A 12625-nucleotide genomic window follows, 5' to 3' on the forward strand; every position below is an offset into this window, starting at 1 on the left:
ACACACACACACACATATACACTAAAACATACAACACATAATGATAATTATAATAAGGGTTTCCATAGCAGTTTTCTAAACAAAGTAAGAAAGTTTTGTTAGCTACCTGCAGCTAAAGATAGCTATAAAGAAATATTCTTCTCTTGTAGTTCGTATACATTTCTAACTGGAAACCAAACTCACCAAACCTATACTGTATGTGCATTTACCTGTAATTGTTTTCCAGATTTCCAGATAGTTTTTTGTGTCCCTGTGCAAAAAGCAACTTAATCTGCAGTTTACAACACATTGTGGAAAGAAAGTGGAACAAATGAGCTGCTGATTATGTCAAATAACTGTTAAAATACAGTCTTGTAGTGCAAATCAAATCAGATTTTTACCTGTATTTGTGTTATTGTTTAAATCAAATTTCATCCGTTTTTGTAACGACTGTTGGACTGTCTCTCTCTTCACCTTGCCCCTCAGGTCCCTCGTCACTGGATGTCGGAGGACAGTAAGCACGTGCTGATCCAGATCCTGTGGGACAACCTCAAGCTGCACCAGGACCCCATCCAACCTCTCTACATCCTCTGGAACACATACAGTGAGTCAACCTCACTCTCTCTGTGTCTGCATAAAGACCAGTATAAAGACCAGTATAAAGACCAGTATAAAGACCAGTATAAAGACCAGTATAAAGACCAGTATAAAGACCATCAGGCAGTGAATGTGTGGATACAGCAGGAGTAATAATGAGAAAATAATGACAAATGTGTGGTTTTGTTGTCCTTCTTTATTGTGAGTGATTGAGAATAGACTCATATTCTTTCACTTAATTTTATATTAGTTTATGTGTCACTATGTGACTGCAACATTATGTATGTTGTGTATGAGTAATTATAACATTGGTTGTATACATATATGTGTGTGTGTTGTTTTAGAGAGGTCAGGGGATGATGTGACAAAACCCTCTCTATGAACAGGTTATGAAACAGGCTTAGTGGATAAATCATGACGTACGTGAGGCAAGTTCTGTTCTAGAGTAATCACACGCGACTGGAGGATCAGCGCTACCTGCTGTTTATCCTGATGTGCACAACTCCTAATATTAAAATAACAGTAGTGGACGGAAACAAGCAATAATTGTCATTTTGTTTCTGCAGATATTTGGAAATTTGTTTAAAATTTGCACAAAATTTGAATTTAAACTTGACTAATGAAGACAAATACGCAGGAACTCCACCATTACAATAATTAAAAACCACTGTTAGATAAGAAAGTATGAGTGTTTACATCAAGTGTAAACCTTTTGTTACCCATTGGTGCGTGGAGTAACGCTTTGAAGCCTCAAGCCTGCATTATCGCCACCGCCATGTGGTGACAGGTTCGACTCATCCGTAGCAGGAAATGATAAAAACATCAGATATGCGTGGAGCGAGATCTGATGGATGAGGAGACTGAAACATTCCTCAAAAACAAATACATGTAACATTGTTCTCCACTGTTCAAGCTCTTTGAATGATGTCTGAAGGAGGCGCGGAGCCAGCCATCTAATCCTTGTGCTAACAGGCTCTGTCTGCTCTCTGTCTTCCAGGGCTTAATTGTACTCTGTTGTTAGAGAGTGAGTGTTCGTCTCTGCTGCAGACTCCCACAGATGAGTCGTGTTGTTTGTGTCCCGTGACTGTCTGAGGCCCGCTGTCCCCCTCTTTTGTGTTTTACTTTGCTTGATGCATTGCAGTGTCGTCTGTGGAAAGTCTGAAAACTCTTCATGGTTTCAGTGTCTCTGTGCGGTTTTCACACTGTTAACATGGAACGTGTTTGTCTCAAATACAGCCCCGCTCTGTATTTGAATGTGTTTCTCCGCTCGCTGACTGTTTCTTTTGTTTTTTTTTAATTCAGCAACTTTATAAGATGGACATTGTTGTCGTACTTAAAGGGCTGGGTACTGAATAGCAGCCACATCCTGCTGGTGCTCCTTAACTATCCATCATCTTTCAGTCACCAGGGATACAAATAGAAATACAATGTGGAACTATTAATATTAATAAGAATACAACTCACAATATCTCATTAACCTACTAAGGCTCATAGATCCACTAAGTTTATGTGTAAAGTTCTTATTAATTCATACTAACAATTGCTATTTACTAAATCAGGTTGCACCATTAAACTCAAGAAATGTTTTGATGTGTAGATTTCTTAAGGAACATCTGTATCAAAAACATTTGTTGATATAATGTATGTTTGTTTTATTTATTTCTGCATATGTGAAAATGTGTTTCAGTGTATGCATTAAAATGAGTGGGAAATATCTTATAACTAACGTATTGGTATATTTTAGGTGGATTTTGTGAAATCTAATTATTAAATAGTCAGATAATTATTGTTTTAGTTTATTTTTTATATTTATTCTTTACTTTAATAAAACTAAAATCTTATTTTATTTCATTTTATAAAATTGTTATCATAAAATAATAAAACTATCCATAAGTTAATGTTAAAACCTGTATAAAGTGGGAAACAGTATTATTTATACCTCACACTCTACTTCTAATTAGTGTATTTTACCAGTACTGGTTCTTTATTCCCCAGTACAGATACCCAGCCCCCCCAAGTACTTTTCATCTGAGTGGAAACCTGTTTGATGATTAAACCATCCTCATTTTCTATTACTGTTTTATGTCTTAAGCACTAATATAACGACTCCAGAGCTGAACTGTGTGTGTGTGTGTGTGTATTTTGGTAGACGTCGGTTACCCTCTGTCCCGACCGGTCTCGGAGGAGGAGAAGCCGTTCAGCGAGGAGTTACTGCAGAGCGTGGTGAAGAGCATCCAGAGGAACGACGTCAGCCGGCCGATGGCTCAGCTGCTGCAGCTGCTGGGCCAGACGCTCGGGGTCAAAAGGCAAAGGTCAGCACTGACATGTCGTATCAGGATTATTTCCTTTATTCAGCTGCAGAGTGGTCGCCGTTATGTAGAGGTTCTTCCACGTGTGTCGGCTCACATCAGTCAGTGTGTGTTTACTTAACCCCAAAACCCACCGGGCAGAGCTTTATCTGCTGCTTTAAACCTCACCGAGAGCGCTTCAGAAGCAGAGCGCCTTCAGAGCATGTTGACATCCCGGCGTTGTTAACTCGTAGATCCTTAAAAAGGATAAAAAATATGTGTTTCTCCGCTTCAAATAACCTGCCTCTGACTGATTACTTTTGGCCTTGGTGTCATAATGTTGATCTAATGTGAAATTTGATCTGGAGTCTGCATACGGTATTTTATTTTGAAAATTGACCAGATTTTCTATGTTTATGTGTCTGACTTCCTGTGATCTGCTCTGTTGCGTCATTATTCAAAAAATTTGAAGTACCTTTACTTTACTTTTTACCCCACTACACTCTTTTGATATATTTAGTTACTAGATACCCTACAGATTCTTACAAACATAACAAATGATTATAGATTCAGCTACAGAACAGTATATAAAGTAATTAAAATGATACATACATTAATCTATCAGTGATTATCATCCAATAATATACATTATTCTGAAATGAGCCATTCTGCATGAGTATAAATAAATAAATATAAATGTAATAATAATAATAATAGATTTAACATATGTTGTTATTTTGTTGTATTGAGTAAAAACATAAATTTAATTTCTGTTCAGAGAGGAAAGATGATGATGAAAATGTTTGAATTAGTTTTGACCTCCACTCTCTCTTGCTCCTCAGGAGTTTGTACAGGGACATCCTCTTCCTCTCCCTCGTGGCTCTGGGAAAAGATAACATTGATATTGGTGAGTCACACTTATTGTTAAAATTAATTCATATTAATTATTTTATTGATCACATGGTATATATGTTTTTATAATTTTACATCAGCTCAAGGGTTTCATTTTTGTTGACTTCTGAGATAAAAATGGAAATATTCTATAAGTTGCTAATAATTTAAGAATTTCATTTAAAACCTGCATTCACTGATTTTTGTAAGCATATAAGAAGTAAACACGTTGACATACAGTTTATTTACCCATCCAGCGGTTATGAAGCATTTGTGTGAATGCAAGTCCAATATTCACGCTACTTTTAGCTGTTTTTGAACTTCTGAAGGGAAATATTTGCCTCTTTAGCTCCTAAATGCTCCACTATGTTCACCAGCTAGCCACTAACGTCGTTGTTTGGTTGCTGAGAAGAAAATGTACTGTGGACTTTTTTGGAGCTTTTGGGCAGAAACAGCTGCCTGTTGCAAAAGGAAAGACCAATACAATGAGCGAAAAGACACTAAAATGCTAGAGAGCTGAGGGGAAATTGCAGAATTAGTCATTTGGTCTATTGACGATAGAAAAACATTGATTAGAAACTGTAAAAACTGAGAAAAAGACCTCTCTTCTTCCCTCAGACGCCTTTGATCGCGAGTACAAGCTGGCGTACGACCGCCTCGTGCCGAGCCTGGTGAAGCTGACCCATAACTGTGACCGTCCTCCAAGCACGGGGGTGATGGAGTGCCGCAGGACGTTTGGAGAGCCTTACCTGTGAAACGCTCACCTTCACATACCTGGAGTAACTGTCACCACACACGTCATATTGCTTTAAGACAAGCTCAGGAAACCTGTTGGAAGACTGTGAATGTGCACTACGGTAACATTTGGAGGAGAGAAAAAAAAAAAAAGGTACAGTTGACGGTGGTCAGCGATATTGTAGCCCATAACAACAACAAAGTTTTACAGACTTTATCTCAGCTAAGTGAAGATGGAATCACACTCACATCACTCATAAACACAACTTCATCCAGTGTTGTTGAGTGACGCTCACCTGGTGTCTCTGGAAACCCTGTGAACAATTATACAAATATTCTGTAAATACACCGCAATTAGAGGATTTTTTTTAAAATGCAACATTTATTTTGTATAGTCATACAGCATATGAAGACTAATACTAGCAATATTTTAACTTGAACTCTATTTATACAAAGTAAGCTTTATTTATTGTAGTGTCTTGTCCCGTGGTCGCTGTTGTCTCGCGGTTTAAACCAGAACCAGAAGTCCTGAACGCTCGCTGCTCGTTTCCAGCAGACTGGAAGAGATGTTGCAGTACGGATTTAGTGTCTGTTGTAAGTGATGACTAAGTGTTTCTGTGCTGTATGAGTTGGGGCATCACAAAAAACGATATTTAAATTAGAGCTGCAAGGATTAGTCGATACTCGTTATTCAACTGGCTTTAGCTTCTTAAATGTGAGGATTTGCTGTTTTTTGTCAGTATGATTGAATAATTGATTATTTACAGATTTCTGACAAAACAAGTAGATTTTCTCATTAACATTTCACAGATAAAACATTTAAAAAGGACCAGTGTGAAAGATTTAGTGGCATCTAGTGGCGAAGTTGCAGATTGCAGCTAACTGAACACCCCTCGTGTCTGTGTTTGACCACCTGGGAATGAAATATGCTGTGAAATGTGTAGGAGAAAACATGCACAGTTTGTCCCTTCGGGGCTACTGTAAAAACATGATGTAGAAATAAACGTCTCATTCTAAGGTAACAAAAACACAACAATTCTCATTCAGGTGATTATACACTAATAAAAACACACCTATGAATATTATATTGCCAATTCTGACAATCAGATCCTCTAAATGTTACCCACGGACCTTTTTATTAATCAATAAGGAAAATAATCAGCCCTAATTTAAATGTTTAAAAACCACTGTTTAAGCTGCCTTTAATGTTAGTCCACTATCTGAACATAAGTGTCCGCTGTGCTGCCACAACCAGTTACAATAGCGCTTTACATTTCATTTTAAGTTAGTTTACCAAACATTTATTTGCTATCATATGTTTTCTGCACCAGTTCATTAATGAAGCAAACGTCAGTGTTACTTTTGGTGGTCGACTGCTGGGATGAAGGGAAGCCGGCTGACAAACACACACACTTGTGATTATAAAGATGTAGTTTACGTGAATTTCTTTGGTTTTATGAGTTGAAAGATGAACTTAAGGTCGGGAGAAAACTCAATACAGTACGAACGGTTTGTCCTAAATATACAAAAGCTGTTCTAAAATAAATACAAATGAGATTCCAGCACTTTTCTGATAAATACTGTCAGGTAATTTAACATGTTTTGGCAGCCATGTTGGTTTAATTCACAAAAACTGCTTGCATTTCATAAAGGAATATGTATGCATGTATATGTATGAATATGTTTTTGCCATCATTTCTGTCAGTATATCATTGTACTCACCAAAAAGAAATAGCTGACACCGCTACGATGAAGTCAGACGGGTCAGAAGATGAATGTGTTTATCCAGATTATCTAAAATAAAACCTTTATTTGGAGGTAAAACATGATTTATTGGTAATAATCATCCATCACAGAGGAAAACTGTGCAGGAAAATGTTCTCAGAAAACAAAGCTTTACCTAGGCTGTCACTAATTATTCAGATAAACATGTAAATGTCTGTTTATGCTTTTGTTTTAACATCTGTGGTACAAAGAGTTAAATCTGCCTCTGTGACTGTAATGAACGACTTCAATCTCAGATCAAATGAAGGGTACAAACTCTTAATTATTTTTAGGTGGCTTCTATAATTTCTCTGAGGGGCATTTCTGAGACTTTATGATTGTTATTGTGTTGTTTTTATCAGATATCTGTGGATACACATTTGGATGTTCTGTAAAAAGCCCAGAGGGCAGCAGAGGAAGAGAAAATGCTTTAAATCTCCTCCGAGGTAACATCCGGTGTATGAAAGTCATATACCGGTTTTATCTCTGCCATTTAAATTAAAACCAAAAAGGGATTTCAGTGCCCACAGGAAATACTAATGATGCAGTAACAGACGGAGGATTGTGTATTTTCAGCACTTTTCAACAAGTTTTTTGAAAAATATGAATTTTTTTTTTTTGTTGTTGATATTTACACATACAAAATCTGTCTACTTCTGCATTTTTTTTTGCACATATTTGTCGCGGGTTATTTGAAGTTTTGACGACCGTATGAGATTCTGACCAAATAGATTCTGGATACAACTGGATGAGAACTGTAATTACTCATTGTTTTCGTGTGTGTGTGTGTTAAATCAAAAATGATGGCTGACACGATGGTTGAAGGAGGACCCTAAACTCATGACGGTCTCATGAACAGCAACCATGGGTGCGAGTCGTGGTCATTAAGTTGCACTTTGCTCCTAAAAAAAATAATACTCGAGCCGGCGTGGAAGAGGACGCATCGACTATGACGTCAGCGGCTGGAAGAAGCTGCCATTCATCTGTGGATTTCTGTTAAAAAGTTGTACAAATGAATGATTTTGCAGAATCTGGGGGCCATGTACATTTTAACTCGCCCTTTGTAGAAATGACATTTTATAACAGTTTATTCACACGTGAAGGTTCTGTACAGTGACCAGATCTACAGGACTGTTTAACTGTAAATAAAAATCACTTACACTCTCGTTGCTGGCGTTTTTATTCTCTTTATAAGAGTACTAACCAATGCAGTTGGGTTTAATAGCCAGACTAGAGTTATGGTTCTTGGCTACGTCTCTGTTGCTCTGTGCTTTAATAACAGTTGAGCAAGTCTTCGTCAGAACAGAACTTCTGTCGACTTCCTCCTTTCCTGTATGTGATTTTTTTTCTCCCAGGATGGCGAATGCTTGACCCTAACCAGTCTTAACTCCTCATACCTAAATCCAACGATGGATGGATGGATGGATGGATGGATGTTTGCTACGTGCTAGCCTTGTCTATGCTGAAAATACAAACAAATTTCGACGTAGCATATTATATATGGATTGTTGAATTTTAAATTAGTACTGTGAACATGCAAGAGGCATTTTTGTAGCTACTTTCTTATTAACGATAATTAATTGTAGCACTAACATTCCAGGAAATGTACCAACACACCCACAAAAAGCAGTGAAAAGGGCGCCCGGTGAGCTCAGTGGGTAGAGCTGGCGACCCATGTACCGAGGCTGAGTCCTTGCTGCAGCAGCCCAGGGTTCTAATCCGGCCCTTTGCTGCGTGTCAACCCCTCTCTCTGCCCCCCTTTCCTGTCCATCTTCAGCTTTCACTGTCATAAAGGCAATAAAAGCCCCAAAAAAATACCGTGAAAAAAGAATGCAAGAGAGAAAACATGGTTGTAAACACTGCAAGATTTTAAATATTTTTTTAAAGTATCAACTTAGCAAATGTTTTGCAGAAAGAAACACATTCAGTATTTTTAGATGGTTTTAAATGGAGGAGGCCAAGTTATGCATCTGTAGATTAGCCAGTGTCACACTACTTGTGAAGAACATGTCAGTAGGTCGCTCAAATAGACTCGATAATAATATGACTATTTAATGGACCAATAAAGCCTTTTTAAAGAAACCTGTTTTCTGATGTGAGCACCAAAGTCTCTCTTCCTAATAACACGGCACACAGAGCTCCAGTTCACTGTTAAAAAAATAATTTATTGCAGCATGGAATTTTAATTTGAAATATTGATAGTTTTCCTATCAATAATACATGTTTGCATCCACTTCAATCCAACAAGAGCATTTAACAAGACGGTGACATCTGACAACGGGACACCTCTCAGGTTTATTTCTCACAGCTAATAACACTGATACACATTTACCTGACACACAAACAACCACTGTTTCCCTCCACCACAGTTATGTTGACAAAATGAAATATTTTGTACACAAAAAAAAAGAACATTATTTTCTACACTGAACAAACACTAGTTTGGTTGAATACAGAACAGTGTTTTAGGAATACAGTTGAGAAAATAGTGGACATATAAAACTGAAGTTGCATCCAGTGGTTTTGCTGCACAGTGAAATCTGAACCTCCACTGCTGTAATGGACATAAAGTATTTCATTAATTTACCTATTAAAGTCACCTCAGGTTTCAGAAGCATTACGCTCACAGTGTTAAAAAGGAAAACTCCACCCCAAAACACTTACATGCTCAACTAAAACAGCTAGTGGTGATTAGAGCTGCAACAATTAGCCGATTCGTGGATTAATCTATCTTTGTAAATCACAAACATACGTCACACTGCTAAATTGCAGATTCCTGTACAGCTCTTCACTCATTTATTTAAGCATTCGGCCATATTGCACATATTGTCTCTTTTCCATTTGTATATATTGTCTCTATTTGTATGTTTCTATGTTTAACTGTTGTTCTGCACCAACTTACCAAGGCAAATTCCTTGTATGTATAAACCTGCTTAAAGCAGATTCTGATTAGTTGTTAACTATTAAATCAATCACTAACTACTTTGATAATCAATTAATCACTTTTTTTAAAAGAAAATTTCCAAATTCTCTGATTTCAGCATTAAAATGTGAATATGTTTTGTTTTCTTTTTTCCTCTATGACAGCAAACTAAATATCTTTTGGTTGAAGACAAAATAAGACATTTGAAGACATCACATTGGGCGACAGTGATCAACATTTTCACCATTTTCTGGACAAACAAATAATCGATTAATTGAGGAAATTAGACAGTAAGTTGCAGACCTGGTGGTGATGTAGTGTTTGTTGCATTTCTGACACAACTGTTTTTGCTGTAGATAATTAAGCAGTCACAGCTCACATTATCATTAACAATGGACGTAGTCTCTGTGACGTCAGTCGTTGAGAAGCTCTTTGTCGGCTCTGGTCGTCGCCATCTTGGCAGTCCTGACTCTGCCGGCTCCCATTAAATAAGTAAAAATTAACAAATAAGCAGAGGGTGGAGCTGAGGCGGGCTGAATGAAGCCTGGTTACTGAAAACAGACATCTGTCTTCACTTATGCATAACTTTAAATTATAAAATAAATAATATAGCCCCGGCTAAAGCATACCCTGCTTTATTGTCTATTTTACTCTAAATTACACCTTTATTTACTAAATGAACATCATGCTGTATGGATGGTCAGTGGTAACTAACTTTTTTTGGGGGGGTAACTAATATACTGCCCAACACTGCAATTGAAACATACAAAATGGCGGAAGGTAAGTACAGTGCACTACGTAATAAATGTGGAGTGATTTTGGACACAGATTAAATTCAGTTACAGCACAGTTTTCACAAAGTAGCTGCTGGAAAATGTTCAGACTCTTGAGGGTGGATTTTTCCTTTAACATCACTGCTTGTTTAGTTTTGTGTTTCTACCCTGTGTCTACTGTGTGTCAGGTCAGCCTTTTGACATTAGGCTTGGTTCCTCTACTAACATATCCTACGTACAGTATGTGCAGCAGTGGTGTTCGCTCTCTGCCTCGGGCCCGTACAGCTCAGATGGAAACAGGACAGGTGAGGATGCGATCCTCCAGCATGACGCTGAGGACGAGGAACACAAAGTACAGTGCGAACATGGTGAGGCCCAACATTCGGCTCATCTTCCAGCGACAGGCGGCAATGGAGATGATAACGAAGAGCAGCATGAGGAAGAGCAGCACGATGGCGCAGAACAGGCCGTTGGAGCTGACGGCTACCGGCTCGCCGTTGTGTAAGAGAGTGTAAATGAGCCACGGGACTGGGAGACTAAAACCAAAGAGGACAGTTTCTGTCAGGTTTACATAGTTTCTCACATTTTAGGAATGGGAATATTAGGGGTACAAAAGATCACAAAACTCAAGGTTCAGATCGTATCAAGGTTTGGATTGTTTCATGGTTTTTGGTTTAATAGTTTATCAACACTGCAGAATATGGATAACTGCCATTTAGACAGCAGTGGACGTTCCTCAGGGTTTGATTTTAAGTCCAATACCTTTTTACTTTGTACATGCTTAGGCATAGTTACAGAATAACGTAAAAATATATTTTGTTTTCTATGCAGATGATACTCAGCTGTATCTGGTAGTTAAACCAAATGTCGGTGCTTCGCCTCTTAATGCCATATTTGGCTGAAAGTACAAATAATGTGGTTCAGTAATGTTTTCTTCAACTAAGAAATGACCAAAAAATGTAAAATTATCTTTAAGTTACAGAAAGATTATTGCGGTCACTCACCCGATGGTGATGTCGAAGATGTTACTGCCTACTGAGCTGGACACAGCCATGTCCCCCAGACCTTTCCGGGCCACAATCACACTGGTGATCAGGTCAGGGATGGATGTCCCGGCAGCCAGGATGGTCAGGCCCATGATTTCCTCTGAGATGCCCACAGTCTCACCCACCTGTACACAAGAAAAGAAAGAAAACAGTTTTCTTACACAATGTGTGTTACCACTACAACATAGTATGTAAACTATTAGCCTGTACATAGGTATGTACATGTGTCTCTATTTTCTTTGTACAAAAAAGAATCCAGGGGCTTATTGGTATTTATTTTGAATATTCATACATGAAATAAAATCAGATAGTCCATAGATCGTCTTGTTGTTACTGTGTGTTTGCCAGACAACTATCAGAGACTCCAGAAAGTCCTCCATAAACTACAATGGATTGTTACATGTTGTTACATGTTTACATTTAAACATGTACATTGCAAGATATAACTTAATCCATGACATTTAGAGGTGCTGGTAGGCAGACTATGTTACTCTTTGACAAAACCAGACTAGCGGTTTCCCCCTGTAACCATACCTTATGCTAAGCTAAGCAGCTGCAGCTTCATATTTACCGCTCATACATGAGTGGTATCGATCTTGTTATCTCACATTTGGCAAGAAAGCAAATAAGTCAATATCCCAAAATGTTGAACTTTTCCTTTAAGTGCTGGAGTTGCAATCACAATAATTAACGTAAATTCAACCGATACTTGTGAAATCTGCACAACCTTGCAATTTCATCTGATCACAACTGTTGGCCCCAACTGGCAAAATGGGACAACTACTAGTAATTTTATTTCAACTGGAACAAGTTGCCTCCTATTTTTAAAGAAAAATAATAATCACATAGAATATAATCAATAATAATTAATAATAATAAATAATAATTAATATACAAAATTAACATCTAACTAAACAAGGAAATAATTTTTTAACAAATATAATTTTACAATATTCACCAAAACTACCTAAATACCGTTTCAACAAATATCTGTCGCAATCTTCGAAAAGCCTGCTGCATTTTTTAGGCCTCAACAATCCCCAAAAAACCTGCAAAATCTTGGTCCAACTTGTATGTGATGTGATTGGTAAAACACACCTACAACAATACAAACACTGTTGTAGTGCTTCAATTACTTAACATCACCTTTCACAACACATATCTACTGAGAGAGAATGTTTTCCTAGTTCAGAACTGTCTACAAGTTACTGTCTACGTAAGTGAGTAATTGTTTAAAACACCAGCGTGTAGGATTTAGTGGCATCTTTTTGAAGACCTGGAATTCCATTTTTGCCAATTAGATTCCTTCAAAAATGTTACACTGGACCTTTAAACTATTAGATATGAACCTATCATTTTCATACACTAGTGTCCCAGTGGATGTAAACTTCGAACCAACCTGATGAGCCCACCACACCATCATGTAGGAGAAGACTCCGATCCACAGGATGGAGCCGATAAACGTTATGACAAAATACTTCCTGGAAGCCTGAAAAATACAAAAACACATTTCAGATCTGGTGTTCAGAGAAACTGCTGCAGAACATTATGACGACTTGTAAACATCTGGAATTTGAATCCAGGTGAATCTGAATCTTTCTTATAGATCTTTGATTGATAGATCTTCAC

General features: G+C 37.6%; 2 protein-coding genes across 2 annotated transcripts in view; one reads left to right on the top strand and one right to left on the bottom strand.

Moving 5' to 3' along the window:
* Nucleotides 1–5319, top strand: part of LOC118343385 (C-myc promoter-binding protein-like) — a gene marked incomplete in the record, with an annotated part of 59871 nt that extends 54552 nt beyond the window's left edge. The window contains 4 exon segments of the mRNA XM_035682182.1: nucleotides 466–583; nucleotides 2726–2888; nucleotides 3707–3771; nucleotides 4374–5319. Of these exon segments, the coding sequence (XP_035538075.1) occupies nucleotides 466–583; nucleotides 2726–2888; nucleotides 3707–3771; nucleotides 4374–4510 (483 nt within the window).
* A 3146-nt stretch (nucleotides 5320–8465) lies between these two features.
* Nucleotides 8466–12625, bottom strand: part of LOC118343451 (sodium/potassium/calcium exchanger 1-like) — a gene marked incomplete at its 5' end in the record, with an annotated part of 12555 nt that continues 8395 nt past the window's right edge. Inside the window, 3 exon segments of the mRNA XM_035682262.1 lie at nucleotides 8466–10486; nucleotides 10955–11121; nucleotides 12396–12485. Coding sequence (XP_035538155.1) covers nucleotides 10237–10486; nucleotides 10955–11121; nucleotides 12396–12485 — 507 coding nt within the window.

This window comes from Morone saxatilis, unplaced genomic scaffold (assembly GCF_004916995.1).
Source record: "Morone saxatilis isolate NCDOM2014 unplaced genomic scaffold, NCSU_SB_2.0 Contig11, whole genome shotgun sequence".
Taxonomy (NCBI): Eukaryota; Metazoa; Chordata; class Actinopteri; family Moronidae; genus Morone; species Morone saxatilis.